We start from the raw sequence: 19,750 nt of genomic DNA on the forward strand, positions 1-19,750 counted from the left end.
ACTGCATAAACACATTTCATTACACCAAATACACAAAATAATGTTCCTTTTAGCAACATCATATGACCCCTTTAAGATATTTCTGTCTTTCAGAAGTGAGGTGAACACATTCTTAAAAAGGTCTGCTAGTTCAAATAAATAGTCATCTGAAATCCATGTGTCCCAGGGCCGACTGATAAAAAGCTTCCAGATCTCTTTGCAGTACCTGTCCTCCTCACTGCTCCATGCTCATTCAGCGGAGCACAATAAAGCCTTTCATTCTGCAGCTTAAGACCAAGGGCATTAAGAAATTTCTGTCTTTCACAAGTGAGGTGAACACATTCTTAAAAAGGTCTGCTATATAGTCATCTGAAATTCATGTGTCTCAGGGCAGACTGATAAAAGCTTCCAGATCTCTTTGCAGTACATGTCCTCCTCACTGCTCCACGCTCATTCAGTGGATTCAGCGGAGCACAATAAAGCCCTTTCATTCTGCAGCTCTGATGTAAGCGTGATTACCGACTCGAGAGGAAGGGGGGAGCTGGCAACGTGACCGCTCACTGAAACTTCTCTCACAAATACCAAAAGCACACAGCCACTCTGACCTTGTCATTACTGTAAGAGTGCACCATTAAATAGAGGGCAAAGGTGAGGTTAATTAAGGTGGATAGAGCACAGAACAAGCATCCTGGGGTACACTATGGGTTTGGAGAATTGGTCAAACACTCCACACCAGTCTTAAGGGCTGGAGCTGTAAGGGTTTTGATCCTCAAATTCATTGATTAACATCAAAATGTTAAAACTGATTTTAAATTTTGTAACGCAGTTTTCACACTTTTTTGCCTTTTACACTGCAAAGGTGGCACAGAAGTGGCATGTAGGTGTCTTTGCACAGCCTGTTTAATGCCACTCAGAAGTGACATAAATAAATTTTTACAGCAATCACAACCTGTATACTTTGACACTAGGGGCTGAGGTGGGTCAGAGCTGGCATAATTTAGTCTGGCTCTTATGCAGGCACAAAGCAGCCTTAACTTGGCTGTGTAAAGACACCTTTACATTCAAATGACCCGAATATCATTTGTGGTTTGATTTTTTTTTTATGGATTTAAGCTAGTCAGCCACCTAGTAATGACGCAAAATGCCCTAGAAACTGCCTAGAACCACCCAGAACACCCTTTAAAGTCACATTGCAACGAGCTAATTCTCAAAACACCTCAAATCTCCAAAGCACCGGCCCAGAAAGTTTTGCACAGGAAAATCTCAATTAGGAATAAATATCTCACTACTGAGAGGATCACATCTTCCCACTATAGCAAAGCTTTCCTTGGTGCGATTGTCATGAGAAATCTCCTTCTCACCCTCTAATGGCTTGGCCGAAAGTGTGAGGTCGTGTCCAGTACACATAAACCCATTTTCGCCTCCAGCTTTGACAAAGATGATAGTCGAGTCCTCAGAGTTCATGTACCAGGTGTCCCAATATAGGGTGAAAATGAGTATACATTTCCAGTTCATCGCACACCAGCCATGCAACATTTTCACTGAGCTGAAATCTTCATGCGTTCATGAAACCACATTCAGCTAATACAATAATACAAAGCTAATACAATATATGTTCATTGCATTCTATAATGAACACCTGGATACTATGGATACACTAAATATTAGAGCTGTCGTCATTCACTCGCCCTCATGTTGTTCAGAAATCTTTGGCTTTCATTGTTCCATGAAACACAAATGGAGAAATGAAAATTGGGCATGAAATTTATTTGTCATGCAATTACAATGATTGAGGATAGAAGCATTTAAACTTCAAAAAGGATGCAAAAGTAACAAACGTAGTCCATACAACATCTTTCAGTAAAATGACAAAGCTATCGCATGGATATGAAAAACTTCAAATATAGTCATGTGAACACTTTTATGGTGGCTCATGGAGATATGCTGAGGATCCTGTAACAATAAGTCTTTTTCAGGTTTCAAAGAAGGCCTAAGAGTGTAAATTATGAATGTTACTCTACCCTTGGAACGAACTTCATGCCAGCAATTCAGAGATGCAGAATTGTCAGTCAAGAGAAAGACAAGCAGAGGAAAAACTGGTTCCACATTAACGCTCAGCACAGGATACTCTTATGGCCCACCAACAGTTTTCTAATCGAGCAATAAAACTGAAATTATGAGACACAAAGGATACAACATCTGACTGGTTCTGCTCGAGATTAAAATTTTATACTATTGTGTCTAAATAAATTAAAAATATACAACTAAAAACTAAAATCAACCATTGTAAACGCTACCAGTAAATAATGTTCAGTATAAAAAAATAGACATTCTTTTAGAGATTTATTATTAGTAATGACTTAATTTGTCCCTATTTAATACTTTATACTAGACCCTCTGTTTCAGTCTTCACTAGCCATGTCACAAATGCTTAAACAGACACAAGATAACAATCGCTACTTCCTAGACAAAGTTTCCCAAAAGAATGAAGTTTTCTTATCTGTTTAACTTGTAGCCAGCCATATTCCATCTTGTCAAGCCTCCAGGCTGAGAAGACAACTTAAAATTACAATGTGTCACAGGGTAAGACACTTAACCTCACAGAATGTTCCTGCAATCAGGGTACCATAAATTGATTTGGATAAAAGTCTCAGCTAAACGACAAATTAACCATTAGCTTGAGAATTTCACAATGAAGCCCAGAGAGGTGCCCAACAGCACAGAGATAATAAGACTCAACTACACTACCATTTCAAAGTTTGGGGTGAGCATGATGATTTCTTTGAAAGAAATCTCTTTAATGTTCACCAAGGCTGCATTTATTTGATCAAAAATACTGTAAAAACAGTAATACTGTGAAATGTTGTAACAATTTAAATAACCGTTTTCTATTTTCATATATTTTAAAATGTAATTAATTCCTGTGATGGCAAAGCTGAATTTTCAGCATCGTTACTCCAGTCACAATCCTTCAGAAATCATTCTAATATGCTGATTTGCTGCTCAAGAAACATTTCTTATTATTATCAATGTTGAAAACATTTGTGCTGCTTTGACTCTTTGATGAGTAGAAGGTTCAAAAGAGCAGCATATAGAAATAGAAATCTTGCTTAATAAAAGTATTCATTCCTTTCACAAAAAAAAAAAAAACTTACTGAACCTAAACTTTAGAGCAGTAGTGCATGTTCGGAAACAATGGCTGGTCTCTCCTTAAGAGAGATAACACAATGTCACACCGGTGTGTTTTCGCTGGTGACTCACTGCAGAGTGTGGGAAGAGCACAGGCTATTTCTGTTTAAAGAGTATTAGTGGGCGGAGGGGACTTTAAGGACTCCTGCTTCGCCCATACTCTTTGGCTGTCATGCCCCATCATCTGCCCGGACTGATGAGCCGTGAAGAGAGAAAGAAACTCTTGTTCACCCTCTTATTCAGTGGAAGGGGAGATCCTTAAGCAACCCATAAGGTAACGGAGACAAACTGTACCAAGAATGTAGACAACGTTATACCAAGTTCAACTAAAACTTTAGTTAAGACAAATTTGCAAAAGTTGAACAAAGTCCTGAGGGGTTCTTTCAAGGATTTTGTTCTTATTTTTCAGATGTGTAACGGCTGACTGCATCAAAACGTATTTGTGTGAAATGCACGGGGCTGCCCAGCTGCTCAGTTACTGATAAGTGGATACTCATATAGCTGGCATCACATTCAACTTTAATGCCAGCAATTAATTATTAAAAAGAGCTTAGCTTGTGCCCACAAGTCAGATGGGAGCACCAGAAATTACAGATAAAGAGTACAAAATTAATCAACAGCATTTTAGCAGTGTAAATGGGATACGGAGATGTTTAATTGGCATGTTTTAGTGTCACGCAAGCAGAAACTTGTGAAACAGACTCAGTATACCTGGTCAAAAACAAGGCAATTTTAATTAGCAAAGTCATTAAAAACAACAAGATTAGATCAAAAGTACTTCAGTCCCATGCCAATATCAAAATGCCCATTGTATTTGAGTCCTTTATTTACTGGCGTGACAACCACATACTGTAACCGTACTCACACCCATACATTTTCAGGACTCACAACCGCATTCTCGGAAAAACACGCACTGTGTGAACGGAACAGGACTGGACTAGTTGTCTGTTACGTCATACAGTGCGAGAGAGCCGCTCTGCTGCACAAACGCGTGTCTACCGTGTGTTGCATGTTTTCATGTGAGGTTTCAGTAACTTACAGTGACGGAGAAATGAGCTGTGTGTCATCTGAAAGTTTTAGATCCAGTCAGTTGTGGGGCAGTCGTGGCCTAATGGTTAGAGAGTCGGACTTGTAACCCGAAGGTTGCGGGTTCGATTCTCAGGTATGGCAGGAATTGTCGTGGGGCGAGTGAATAATCAGCGCTCTCTTCCACCCTCAATATCACGCCTGATGTGAGACCCTTGATCAAGGCACCGAACCCCCAACTGCTCCCCTGGCGCCGCAGTAATATGGCTGCCCACTGCTCTGGGTGTGTGTGCTCACTACTGTGTGTGTGCACTTGGATGGGTTAAATGCAGAGCACAAATTCAGAGTATGTGTCGCGTCACGTCACTTTTTTTTTTCCACTTTTTTTCTCCACCGGAGAAGTCAGTCAGTTTTGTGTCACTTCAGTCAGTTTTGTGTCCTGTGCGCGACTCAAATGCTCCGCTCTCCACCCAAAATATAAAATCTGCTGTCGGTTAATGAAGGTTTGACAGATGAATTTGCGGCTTGATTGGACTCTTGTCGTGTCAGAAAGAGATAAGACTTTCATTTTTATGGACGTCGCCATATTTGATATTACTTTGGTCACTGTTGCTATGGTAACTGGTAAGGAATACGGGCTTGACTCCCGTTGCACGTGCATACAGACAGTATCCGAGAAGCTACTATAAGTTGCTGTGTGAACGGGACATTTCGAGACTCACATCTGTCAGTAAATGCGGTTGTCAATCCCAAAAACTGACAGTGTGAACGTAGCCTAACAGACATGGACACTGTGTATTGTGTCAGTTAAATGAAAAAAAAAACAAGAAAAACAGAAAACTTACTTATTGGCTGAACACCACTACTAGCAGTTTCTGACATTTTCAGTGCACGAGAGAGTGTTTTGTTATTGCTGGCATGATGCCAGTGCGCAAGCTCTAGAAACTCCACCCTCTTCTGAAAGGGGAGGCGGGAGCACCAGCTCGTTTTCATTTAAAGGGACAAACACAAAAAACAGCGCGTTTTGGCTCATACCCTAAAAATGGCAATTTCAACAAGCTATAAAAAATTATCTGTAGCGGTTGTCAATCCCAAAAACTGACAGTGTGAACGTAGCCTAACAGACATGGACACTGTGTATTGTGTCAGTTAAATGAAAAAAAAAACAAGAAAAACAGAAAACTTACTTATTGCTCTCTCAATTTTCTCAATTTCTTTCTTTCTGATGGTTTACTTGATTAATTACTTTTTTAAAAAATTAAAAGATTTTTTTTAAACAATTAATTGCTTGAAAAGCAATGTTTACTTAAGAAATGAAGGATTAAAGGACTTTTAATTAAGTTGGTTAATATTTATAAATAAAAATAAATAAATAATTAATATTAAAGGGGACCTATTATGCAAAATTCACTTTTGCAAGGTGTTTAGGGGCATAAAAGGTCACCTTTAATGATTTTTATAGAGCAACACTTCCTTGCTTCCAAGATAAACCTTTTAGCTTTCATTCAGTAGAATAATATCACTGGTTTCACCCCGTGAGCGCGAGCTTTTTCTCGACCGGCAGAGTTAGCAGCACATTCAACTGACTGAACCGCAACAGACTTGTGAATGAATGAGTACAAAACAGAGTTTCCAAAAACCTATCACTGTTGACTTGAGCGAGTTCACAGCGAGTTGTACACAGTCCTCCATTGCTGCACTGACGAGAATGTCTCCCAAGCGTTTTAGGTGTTCTGTTGCTGGATGTATTAATCCACATAGCTCTCTCCATTTACTCCCGAAATCTGAGCCGCTGAAGACGAGGTGGATTAATTTTGTTTTCGAAGAAAATGCTCCCTCAACTCTACAGAAATTAGTTTATGTCTGCGCAAATCATTTTACACTGGACTGCTTTGTGAATGAGTGGGCATATGAACATGAATGGAGTTCGTCTGTAAATATGCACATAGGCTATTTTGTTACACAGACGGACATTTGTGCTGCATAATAAAGTAATATAATTCACTGCTGTATAACAGCGTATTGCAGTTAAAATTAAAGATTTTAGGAATTCAGTTGAAGTGACTTTAGCTTACATTGAAGTACTATTTCAGAAACAGAAAATATGTACATGAGAACTGCTTTATTGGGCATTTAGTTGTATAAAAATGCAGTACTGTATGTAACAGTACAGAGAGTGAACGCAAGTACGACGATGATGTAATGAATATGATAATTAGCATATATAAAGTTGAATTGTTATATAAAGTTATAAGCATGTTTATTAAAAACAAGTTTTGTAATAACAATTCTTTCTGACCTTTTCACGTTGATGAGAATTCAGATTCGGACCTTTGAATGTAAACTTTGAGAACCCCTGATATAGAGTATTAGTATTCTGAATGAAAGTCGTTAAATTAGCAAAATTTTGACAATCCTAAATGAAACGCATAAAAAAGATACCACGGTACTGTCATGTTTTCATCATGGTACCATGGACTTACCATGGTATTCTTCGTCAGTCTAGGAGTACCACATAAATACCATGGTATATGAATATAATCATCTATCTGTACCATTTGATATTGATACCATGGCACCACTTCAAAGGAAAGGATAAGGTTTTATTGCTAATGTATGATAAAACAACAAGCCACATAAAAAAAAAAAAAACGACCTTTAACCAAACAAAATGCAATTATTGTGGTCTTACACATTTTCCACAAACAATGAGCCCTTTATTCTCTTTGTCTTTGCTTTATTGCTGCTATAAACACTTTGTAAAAGCGCTCATTCAAAAGCTGATGTGCACATTGTTCCAATACCGCCATCATCCAAACTCTCAATATACCACATCCATATGTGTCTTTAAATTCATGAGGGGTTGTGGGTTTGTTTCATTATGTGAGAGGGTGTGTCTTGGCTATAGATTCCACATTCTACCTGGCATACTGTTACCTAAGATGTATGCCTGCTTTTAATGTGGCCTGAATTTTAAAAATGACTCCAGAGCCATAATAGAAAAAAGGAAAGCTGATCTCTTTACAGCGTGTGTGTGGTCTCAAAGGTATGTCAATAAATAGAGGAAAGCTTTAAAGGAATATATCTACATCTCAGCAAAACATACCTTCAAAATACGCTGGAATCATTTCAAACATGAAGGTATACTGTAAATTCATATAAATGAGAATAAACAGGGTGACCTTGATTTGCCAAGTTGAACGTGTTCCTGGATCAACATCTTTTGTTAGTCCTGGACCAGCGTTCTTGTCAGACAAACAGTCCTAAATGAGGTAGATATGAATGTTGTTCAAGCCCCAAACCTAGCCCTAAACCAAACCCTAAAATCTGATCTGGTTAATAGGAATGTTCATAAAAAGTTTGCATAAAGATTCGCAATTTCGCATAAGAAGATGTTGGTCCTGGAACATGGCAAAACCATGATCAACCAACTTCAACTACATTACACTAAGGTTAGCCTACTTTGAGGATTGCCTGCTAAGAGTGGAAATCAATACGACCTAGTTCTGTCTAATTCGTTATCACCCAGAGTGTCTAGATGAAGACAACACCAAATTGCAATTATCACCTCATTTTTTTACAATCACATCTTTGGAAAAACACAGCATAAGTCTATTTCAGAAAGTTCATCCCTGGTGAACAAGGTGTCTGTCTAAAGCTCTAAGGCAGTTCTGTTGCTTGATGACAGGAAGGCAGTATCTTAGGAAAGGCCCCCCAACAATCAATCAGATTTTCATTTCAGTCCAATGTTTTTAATCAGCTATTCATTTAGGAAATCAATTAAGATAGGCCTGAACTGGAAATGTAATATTGATATGATGTCAGTGCTGAATGAGACAGGTGGTACTAAAATTTGATGGAGTAAAGAAAAGAGTATCCATTGCACATCACAGTTCTGAAACCATACGATAGACGAAGGCAAAGAAGTCTTCTAAAAGTGAACATGCTAGGGCAGGCCTTGATTTTATCTATCTGGAATTGAATTGTGAAAAGTAGATGTTCCATCCCAGAATGGAGACCAGAAATGTGCATAAAAAAGCAATTAAGTTTCAATTTTCATGTCATACTGGCTTTGAATTCAAGTTAGCAAACATAAATTAAGTTGCACTGAAGGATCTATAGAAATCAGTTCCCTAAAATGGGCAATTATGAGAAGTCTAAAATAAGAAACAAAGTCATATTGTGAAATATAAAGGCACAATTACATTAAAGTTACAATTTTGTGATATAAAGTCATTGTGAGATATAAAATTGCAATTATGAGATATAAAGTCATAATTAGTGTTGTCAAAAGACCCGGTATTTCGGTACCAAGTCGGTACTAAAAAAATGAAAACGTTTAATTATGAGAAATAAAGGTGCAACTGTGAGATTTTGTGTTTTAGGTTTGTGTTTTTATTACTTTTTTACTCTGAGAAGGAAACATGCTTCCAATAATGATCAACAAATTTTAAAATTGACAGTGATGCAAAAAGTTCATATTCCTTCATTGAGAAACCAGACTAACCTCAGAAAACAGTATAAGTTGTGGGTAGACCACAGGTAGTCCATGTAGCCCTCCAATGTCAACACATCCCTCATTATACATAGCCAAGTGTGTATCCATGGCTAGCCATGGAGAGGTTGACTTGTAGCCCTGTTTCCCCTCTTAACACGAAGTGAGACACCCATTGGCCACACATAAACATTCTCGTTCATCCAGTGAGAGTGATGAAACATAAGCCTCATTGAGGAATGTAGTGACCACACCAGTGTTTGCACAGTGAAATGTGCCTTACCACACACACACACACACAGAGGGGGCTGAAATATGGATGTTCAACGTATAGCAAGTCTTGTAATAAACAGGTAAATACAGAACATTACAGAATTCACAATATTCGAATTGATCGAAATGACCTAGCTGTACAACTCATTAACTCTTTCCCCGCCATTAATGGAATTTTCCAGCTTTCCATGTTTTACGGTAGGAGGTGCCATTATGCATCTTCTGAAAGGATATTAAATGTCTGGATCAAAACACGGCGAAGAAGAAGCAGAAACAAGCGATCGCGTATGTAAGCAGATGCATATGTAAAATAATGTGACTATCAAGCATTAAACAGCATATAAATCAAAACTGCCTAATGTTACCAAATTAAATGTCGATCCAGGAAGTGGTATAGGACTGTGCAAGCTTTGGATGTGTTGATGAAAGTTATTTATTCCATCTATGTTTCGATCATCATTTTGAATCTGATCTAGATGTAGTCTTTTATAAACATGGTTTTATCAGCTTTTTGTTCAAAGTATTGCTTTTTTTTCATTAAACTTACCCACATTCAGGTGTCTGCTGTCACTTTAACGTGGCCACTTGTCACCAGTTGTAGTTTCTGCCACCCTGAGAGGCCATAAAGATATAAAAGTAGCCTCCTGGACCAACCAGATCTCAGTAAATATGTGTGTCCTGTGACCGTAGCCAGATCGTCATGGAGTCAGTCTGCTCAGGGGAAAACACCTTTGCACTTCCCTCAGTGAAGCATGAGAGATGGGAAAAGCCAACAACCAACGTCTTGACAACATAAAGTCAACATAAAAACAAAACTGCCCCAAAGTACTTTTCTTAACATACATTCCTGGTCTTATTTTGAACGTTTCATTGGTGCACTTTATCCCAAAGAAAAAAATATGTAATAATATTTTTAGACTTTAATGGTTAGCTTTGGCAGTTAAAGTGCTGTCACTTTTACAGTTGTTTGGTGAATTTTTCATTTCAGTAGGAATCCACACAATTGGAAATTTGATTTAAATTTCCCCACACAGATTTTGCAACGGGATCAATGTGGTCATGTGGATTCATCACGTTGACCAACAGAAAGCTCTTTGGTTTGAAAGTGATTTTTGTGTGAGCATGTGCTTCATACATTTCTACACTAGCGACATTAGACTTTTTTGCCCACAAAATTTCAGCAAAATTTTGCAAACATGACTGCACATTAAGGGTGGATGATATAGCAAAATCTCTAATGATGACACTTTTTTACCATCATCATCACGATATATATGATTAAACTGCCAAGCCCCACTGCATATTCAGCTGCTGGTAGATGCGATAACTACACCATAATGTGGCAAAAAAACATATTTTTTCATTGACAGTTCATTGACCATTATATTATAGAAGAGTAGAGTCACCACCTTGCTGAAAAGACCATGTCTTCTTGATGCTTTTCTATGAAGACGGCCTTGCTAGCTACCCAAGCCTGGTTGGGAAAATAACAGCCCATTCAAGGCACAGCTCAGGTGATTGGCTCAAAAAGAAACAAATTAATCCAGAACTGTGTGACTATGCAGCAAAGATGGCAGCACCCAGATCATAGCCTATATTTCACAGGCTGCATGTGCCAGACGAGCACAGAAGTATAGAAATGAATGCATACCTCTTTCCAGGTAGACCTCGAATACTACAAAGTGTAAGTAACATTCAGGAAGATCAGTCAGAGTGTAATGAGAAGAAAGCTGCGATGGCCAACTCTAGCATCATTAACATAGCTTTATCAGGATTTATCTGGCCAACCGAATGATGTGAGGCATGAATCCCTTTAGCTCAACGTTGACGTGATTGATGGAAGTAATTACCACAAGGAGTTGCATTTAGATCTTCCTATTGGAGGGAGAGTTGAGGGATACACCATCTGAGAGAATCAAAAGGATAAGCACTCTACTCCTTACGGTCATGCCAAAAAGTTCGCTTCTATAGCTTGTTTTTTTCACTGCCTTTTATATCAGCCGTGCACAAAAACAAACTTTTATTTGTGAGCTCTGGCAACAGTCAACATGCCAGAGACATTTACAATGCACCATCTAATTTCAAAGACATTCGCAGTGCATTCCCCTTTTTGACCAGGTGATGTATCTGTGCTTTTAACCACTTTAAAGTCAACATGCATGACAGGCCATGATTAAGGGTGCCGCACTAATGCGGTCTTCTAAAAAGCTACTTATGATAGCTCTGATCTAATTTCTGTCTGAATGCTCCAAAAACTTTCTATTGAAATAATGAACTCCTTTTTGTAGTTTAGAAAGCTTCTTTTAACATTTTAGAGAAATCTAGCAGAATGGTCCACTGAGCCCTTTCTACTGGTGTCTTTTCAGGCTTTTCAGGCCAATGTATTTAAATGGCGGTTTTATCAAGGCCTGTCTGGAACTTCAGTGCCCCCGCAGATAGCGGAAAGGTAAATGCTTACACAAAAGACTCTAGCACATGGTGCTGGTATCAGGTGATTTATATAAGCCGAGCTCTGAGATCATGAGCCTCCTGGAGGAACAAAGAGCTCAACAGGTGAGAGAATCACCAGTTTGAGAGCAGAGCAAGGAGGTCTAGAATAACTGGATAAAGCCAACCATTAGCATTCCCATTAATCTAAATGGCAGTTGCTGAGCTAGTGCAGGTCACCCAGAAGTATGCTTTTGCAGTCAAATGGTGTACAAAATCTACCAGCAGGAGCTAATGTAATGAGGCCATGCTAACCAGACAAACCTTGGCCCTTTAATGCAGAGGAGGCCACTGTCTATTGGGCTAAGCAAAGGACAAATGAGTGAATCTCAGAGACAAAGAATTTGATTGTTGTGACATTATTTTCATGCAAATTTAGCACATTTCCTTCCATATTCTCATTACTGCAAACTTAATGAAAAATCATATTTTTCAATAATGCAATACAGAAAAACATCTGTTCCATCCAAACAACTATTTTGTAACAGAAATTAAATTCAGTGCTACAAATACTACAATGACATGTACATAAACCTTAACAAATGTTAAATGTTTTTTCTTATATTTATTTTATTATAGTATGACACTTACAACTAATGAATTGAGGGGGAAATAATTGCTTGAATTAACTGAAATAATTGTCATGCAAACAGAGTCAAAATGCAAAAATAGTCCAAACAACAGGAATATATATGGAGGGGGTGGGGGTGAAATATGACCTAGGCATTCCTTTACTGTGTCCCCCAGTTCAGGTGATGGATGTCACAGGTCAGGTTATGGGTGACTGAAAAACATAACATTTGGGCTCCTCCAGGCTGAAACCTTAGAAATATCCCAAACTGATCATGTGAAATTCTTGAGGTCATTAAAATCTCTGTCCAAAGTGAGAGAGGCCATTTACGGGGACTCAGATCTGCTCATTCAGCTGCGAGAAAAGTAACTGCACTGTTTTGTTATAAAATCATTATACGGAGGTACCGCATTAATACCATTGCTTATGTCGATTTGTCGTTGTTTAGAGAGATTGAGTATAGGGCTGCACGATAAATCGCATGCGATATTTAACGCGCATCTTATCAGTAAAGCCGGTTCTGTAATCATTAAATATCGCATGCGATTTATCGTGCAGCCCTAATTGAGTACTTGCTCTAGTTTCACTGTTGTCTCAAGAGAATACAAGCTACTGTACAGTACAGAAGAATAATGAGCCTTTTGTAATTACTGTTAAGGTAAGTGGGTATTTTGTCACGAGCCCCTCACATTCCATAAGCACAGCAACTTGAGCCAGCACTGTCCCTGTGCCATTGAACATGGTGGAAGATACAAATGAATGCCCAACCTCACAGAGAGATTCATTATCTCCATGTGTTGTTTGGTGTTATTTAGACTGAAGAGCGATACATTGTTAGCATGGCAATTCAGCAACCCAGATAGAATAGAAAAACAACAGGAAACACTAAACGTAGCTGACCTGTTCTTCGAACTGACAGTTTCTTTGTCCGAGAGTATTACCCGTGAGCCCTAAGATCAGTGGTGACAGAGAGACAGCGGGGGGCCGAGGGACTTCACCTCTTTCCCAGAATTTTCCCTGAACCTAGCGTGAGCTTAGGGAAGAAGAATGCCATCAAACTTATGCTGTGATTAAAATCTCTTCCTGTTCAATGACAGGTCCCGTAGCCATGTAACGTAAATACAGCCTGGAGCAGAGCCAAGCTGTCACTGATGCAGAAACTCAAACTGAGGGGTATGCTGCACCCCCGATCAGACGGGCAACTTCTGAGAGCCGCCTCTGAAAGGTTATGCCCACAGGCTATGAATTACCAAATGCTGTGAAAACCAGATGAAACTCAGAATGATCATGAAAAGAACAGAGTCATAGAGTCAACAAAGAGCGATCAACTGCAAAACTTTCCAACATAAGATCTGATGTGCTCTTAACTAAAACAAGTAAATTATCTTAATTTTTAAGAGGTCAGAATTTTTGGGCAGTCCCAAAGAGTATTGGGACACTTTAGGCACAGTGGGGTTTTTGTCTATACAAGGAAAAGTCAATGGGGGCAGGGCTCCAGACTAACATTTGAGAGCAGTGGCACCAGCGCCACTAAGTTCTACAGATGGTGGCGCCAGGAGCAGATTTGGTAGCGCTGGGGGTGGTGTGTGGGAGTATTAAAATATAGATCATTTAATCATAAAATTACTATTGTTTTGCAAGTGCAGTTACTAATAATAGTTCATGTTCATTTCTTGTTTTTCTTTTGTTTATTGTTTATACAGATTTGACAGTAAAGCACTAAGCTTGAGTTAAGATGCATACAAAATTTACTTTTATTATCAACAGTAACAGGTGCAAAATCTAATTTTTATATAGAAAATGTATATAGGCTATTCCACTCTTATTAAATGTACCATTATTCTTCTAGTATATTGAACTGACCAACTTCAGTGATTATGTGTGATTTAGTAGCAAGTTGAAGAAAAGTTTGTTTTTCAAGGCACTTTGTGACTTTTCTTACTTCATACACAAAAAAGTGTAAAATTCTGACAAAATCTGATTTCTTGATCATTTGATATTTTATAAGAGTGATTTTATCATTTCAAAATATAGAGAAAAAGTATAAATGAATGACTAATAAGCCAATAAGTGCTCCTCTGCTGCTGTCTACTGGTTATAATTGTGATTTGATGTATTTATTTAAATTTTACATAAGTGTTTGTTTACCACAAAGTATATTTTGGTCATCCCATTAAAAATAACATTCAAACTGGATCATTTTAGGGCTTTAAAGTGCTGGAAATAGTTGTGTGAAATGCTTGAAAGCCACTGAAAAGTGCTTGAATTTCTCTCTCAAAAGGTTGTACAAACCCTGAAATAAATGATGTAATGCATTCGACTATTTCTAACACAATACCATGGTTACAGTTAGCGTTACTGCTTCTGGTTTCCTGACCCATGTCAGTGCTGTTTATAACAGAGAATTCTGTGCAGAATGTGAATGCTTCTCACTAGATCTCGCAGCAACCTTGTGCGGCGAATTCAAACGCTTCTCACTGGATCTCTCAGCACTATTGCATCTATCTGTGCAGTAACAGTGTCGCGAAATCAACTTTGGCTCCCGAGTAAAGCTGTTCTGAGCTCGGGCAAGTTTGTTTGCGTCGTGGTCCGAGCTGATAAACGGTCCGCGCTGCGCAGCTGAAACGTAGCGCGGTTTAGTTTCGCTTTCGTTTAGTTTGCCGTTTGATGTTTCTCAAATGCAACATAAATGGCAGCGCTTACGAGTTGGATAACGTGGTGGTCGCGCCAGTGCGACCGCTCACAAAAATTAGTCACACCGGCAGAAAAAATGGTCATTTGGTCGCAGTCTGGAGCCCTGGGGTCCAATGTCTTTCATAATATGAACAAAACCTGGATTAACTACACCTTTATCTATGAACATGGTCCACATACTTACACAGTTGTATCATTTAAAACCGTTGTTCTGGTTCTCATCCTTTTTGACTTGAAGGTTCCCCTGTTGTCCAACACAATATTCAAAGGCTCCTCAAATGACAAAACTTTTTAACAGAAACTTGGATTGACAATATATTAACTTAATTAACCACAATTATTTTGGGCTTTCTCAAGTTTTAAGAACTATATGCTCTTTAATAAAATAATTTATAATAAATATTTTTAGATTTTGTAGATCTTATTTTTTAGATCTTGATTTTATGCGTTTTATAATTAGAATGAATGAATGAATGAATGAGGTTTGATAGCTTTTAATACAACATCATTTAAATAATTTAGTCATCCTATGGCCCCTTATAAGTTTGCTGAGGCCCCCTGGTAAACAATGTTTTGCATTAGGGGACAGTCGTCTAATGGTTAGAGAGTCAGACTTGTAACCCGAAGGTTGCGGGTTCGAGTCTCAGGTCCGGCAGGAATTGTCGATGGGGGGAGTGAATAACCAGCGCTCTCTTACACGCTCAATACTACGACTGATATGAGACCCTTGGCCACACGTCACTTCACTTTCACACTTTCAAATACCACTTGGTTTGATATTTTCAAATGCAGTGACAGTCATACATTTTTACAGTGCATCTTTTCTGAATATTTTTTTGGGGCCACTGTACCTTGTAAATTTTAAAAAATGCACAGTCACTTATATTTGCCATGGTATGAACGGTATGTTAGAACAATTACAGCTACAGAAGATTCTGGATGGGGGTTGTTGTTCACAATACGGCTCTTATCAGTTCTGGCTTCCTTTTTTTACACCTCCATTGGTTAAACAAACACATGGAACACAAAGGACTACATACAGCCAAGTAAACACAGAGAACATGCCTTCACACATACATAAGTTTACGCATACTGAACCTGAAGCTTGCTTTGTTCTGGCACTGAAGGGTATTTGGCCATGTAATCCTAAGCAGTTTACACTGAGCACACATTCATCCATCTTTCTTGTCACCTTCTCTACAGGAGGCACCAGGTTTAACCTTTCTACGCTTAGTTGATCTATCATCCTAACAGTGCTCATTGTGATGCTATTTCCCCCAAAACATAAGTTCTCTTGTGATTACACACAACTCAGTGTCTCAGTTTTGATGTTTTCCATGCAGGGAACATATGATATGTTTTTACAGTACAGCTTTGTAGCCCTGACAAAAATGCTTTTCTATGACATAAGGGATAGCATTGGCTTTGCATATGGAATGTAACTTTGGCTCAATTGTGTACTTAACTGAATATGCAAAAAAAATCTCTCACTTCCACCACCCTTCAGGGGTTCACAAAAGTGCATGGCACAGAGCTTACAAAAGCACGAGGGCTCAATCTAACGAACTAAAGCAGAGAAAATATTTTCAGCCAATTATTGCTTAAATCTATTCTGGAAAACAGCCCTTAGTCCTGCAGAATAAGAACACAGCTAGCACAAATATGTAATAACAAGCCTTCTTGTCACAGGAGTTTAAAAGCATTCTGATCAGATCAAAGACTTTATAATTTCATAAATCCTGTCCTGGCTTTGGCTCAAAATCCAAGACCACTGCACATACAGTGAAACTGAAAATATTATGAAACTATTAAGATTATTCTATGTGTTTTTATTTGGCTCAATTGCAGTTATAAAGTCAGTGAGTTCAAAAAGTGTGAGCCTAAACAGAAAAGTAAAAACATTCTTAAAACATGATTAAGATAAAAACATTTATTACATTATTATTTTATAAATATCATTACATTTTTGGAGTGTCACATCAAAATTTTTCTACATTTTTCTGGATTTTGTTCACCCCACATGACTTTATTTTGCCGGACATTTTTTAAGGAATAATGTATTAATGATAAATTAATAAAAAGGAATTAAAAATAAAATATGGCAAACTACTTTACTGTATTCTTGTAATGATTCTTTCTTCATTATGATATCATCACTCTGACATTGTTGATTTAATACCAGTCAAAAATGTAATTTTATTCAAATAACTTAATTCAGAAACTAAAATTATGCCCATCGTTGAAGATGTGTTTGTGTGCCTGAATAGCAATTTAATGTATTTCTAAATAAATCAATATATCCAGACCAAAAAATGACATTGACCATCATTGACAATTATTATGGCAATATAGAAACTGCAGCTTAATAAAAAGAGAGGAAGCTTCTCAGCAATTGTCAAGATCTCAAATATGACGCAGCCTGAATGGGCCAACAGGCAAAAACACAGACAGACTGATCTTGGCCGGAGAGGATAACAGCAGTAATAACGGAACAAATCAAACAACCACCTCATTTTTGGAAACAATTTCAAAGTGAACTCCAACTGTGCAACTATACCAGACTTGTGCATACAGGGAATTTGGCAGCTGCTGGCAAGACAACATCTTATACATTTGTATCTGATCATTATTATTTACAGAAAAAGCATTAGGTTCTTGACAAAACTGTTGTTGGGGAAAGGGCTCTGACCAAGGCCACTTTAACAATCTATTGTCCAGAATCTGTAAAGCACTGAAAGAAGTCCACTGAATGGGCGATTAGCATGTCTTCTAACACTGACCTTTTAGCCTCATTACCATCAGCCATCCTAGTGAGCACCACTAACTAGCAAACTTTCAAAAAGACTCTCAAAAGACATTTCAGCAATCATCTCCCATCACAACACTAAACTAACTAGCAATTCAATTAGAATGGCACATCCACTCTCCAAACCACTCATCTCCCCTAAGGTTGTGGGGTAGAACGGCGAAATAAAAAGAAATTTGAAAAGGCTTGTCTAACCAAATGCATTGGAAGGGTTTTAAACGTATAAGAGTTATGCATGTGAAAATCTAATTGAAACAGATTTCTCACAGATGCTTCAGAACAGCACGCATGGTATGTGAAGTTATGTCACCATCATCTAGGTGAATCCTGCTATTTAGTGAGGAATGGATATCAGCAGCGGTGAGCTGTGAATAACTATAGACTGCAAGTTACGATTAGACTATAGCAGCAACTATAGTGTTTAAGAGCACTGGAATGGTTCACTGCTGCTTCTATCAATCCAGCATTTTCAAAAAAAGAGCCCGTTTTTGTTCTCTGTAGTATAGCTCCGAAGTGCGTTTCCAACACAATCTAATTAGAAAACATAACTATATTACGAGGTGGCAATATGATTAATATGGAAAAGTATGTTTCTTTGGAAAAAAACATAAGCATGATGGTCTACCCCAGAACCTAACCAGCAATGGGGAATAAGCAGATTGTATGAAAATGCATGAATTAGATTATTAATTTATACAAATTAGCCACCCATTCGCCAAAATGTTAAATAGTTGTGCCATAAGAGTGTGTTGTCGTTGCCCATATGATGTAACTCACTGATTAACTACCGTAGAATAATGTATAACTGGAGAAATTAACTAGCTAGCCACAACTGAAACTGTTGTTACGATTGTCGCACATCTGTTGTTCAAACCACAATATGTAACTGCCGTTAATGACGTCACGCAGGTGGTGGTAGTATTAGTAATAACTTCAGCTCATTAATCAGATCAACTTCATGTTAGATTATTGCTCCAAATAACAAACATGGCATCTAAGGACTACTACTATTTTTGTTCTCTTTTCTTTTGCTTTATTTACACGTTTCAATCTTGAGTTTTCTCTTACGTCATGTTTAGGGTCCACCCCTAAACCTAACAATCAGCATGGTGTAAGCAGATTGTGAGGAAAATGTACAAATGAAACTGTGCAAATTCTTACAAATTAGCCAGCAATTTGCCAAAATGTATACGTATATATATATATATGTATGTATGTATGTATGTGTGTGTGTGTGTGTGTGTGTGTGTGTGTGTGTGTGTTTGTGTTTCGCCATGACATTGTGTTATAATCACCATAATCATGATGTATTTTTATCATAATAAATTACTGTCAAATTTAGTAAAATCCTTACCGTTTTTGACAGTGTACTAATGGAGAACTTTGAACATTCTCTCAAATAACCTGAAAAGGTTTCAGTTCTTATTCAGCACATGATCCTGTAGAATGCAAAAAAAAATTCCCTTTACATTAAATTACCATGGCAACAACAGTTTCCTGCAAAATACCATAATTATTAAAAAAGATTACTAATTAAACTGAAGCAACTCGATTTGTGCCACCACTGCCACCTAAATAAAAGAAATGTACCAAAATGAGACATACAGAATCTTCTTACACTGCGTAAACTTCAAAACAGTTCCCATATTAATTTCCTATACTGTAGCAACTATGGCATTTTGGCGGAAACTCTGGTTACCATGGTGAAGTGTTGTAGTTGAGGATTCAGACAGTGTTCTAGTTAACCTTTACACATGATACGGCAAAGTTGTTTGCATTTTCAAATCCCGCATTCGTCCATTAATCGGTCGGTGTGGGTTTTAAAGGATTAATGACCCCGCCGAGGAGTTTCTTTGATCCGGACTCACCTGAGACACGAGCGGGATGAGTGTTTGCTCCACCGAGCGAGTTTGGATCTCCAGCCCGCAATCAAAGTTCCCACTGCCGCACGGAGACGAAGCCATTCCCGCCGACACGACAACACTGAGTTTGCTGGGAGTCTCTCGATGCAGCGAGCGCGTGTTTGGTTTAGTTTAAACGCACGCGATGCGAGCGATCCCTCTGTGTCTTCTCCACTATAATCCACGCGCGCTCGCTTCTGAGTGAAGGACTGTTCATGTACACACAATATATACCAAACTACAACCACAGGACTGACTGACTGACTGCAGCCACCGGCGAGTCGGTATCCGAGAGAGAGAGAGAGAGAGAGAGAGAGAGAGGGGGAGAG

General features: G+C 38.3%; 1 protein-coding gene across 3 annotated transcripts in view; it reads right to left on the reverse strand.

The window, feature by feature from the left end:
- The window catches only part of LOC107653856 (alpha-catulin-like), a 63,275-nt gene extending 43,560 nt beyond the window's left edge, over positions 1-19,715 (reverse strand). For all 3 annotated transcript variants that reach the window (XM_016440713.1, XM_016440714.1, XM_016440711.1), the window contains exon 1: positions 19,389-19,715. In XM_016440713.1, the coding sequence (XP_016296199.1) occupies positions 19,389-19,484 (96 nt within the window). In that variant the 5' untranslated portion in view covers positions 19,485-19,715. The remainder of the gene's footprint in view (positions 1-19,388) is intronic.
- Positions 19,716-19,750: the final 35 nt, after the last annotated feature.

This window comes from Sinocyclocheilus anshuiensis, unplaced genomic scaffold (assembly GCF_001515605.1).
Source record: "Sinocyclocheilus anshuiensis isolate Anshui unplaced genomic scaffold, SAMN03320099.WGS_v1.1 scaffold223, whole genome shotgun sequence".
NCBI classification, from domain to species: Eukaryota; Metazoa; Chordata; class Actinopteri; order Cypriniformes; family Cyprinidae; genus Sinocyclocheilus; species Sinocyclocheilus anshuiensis.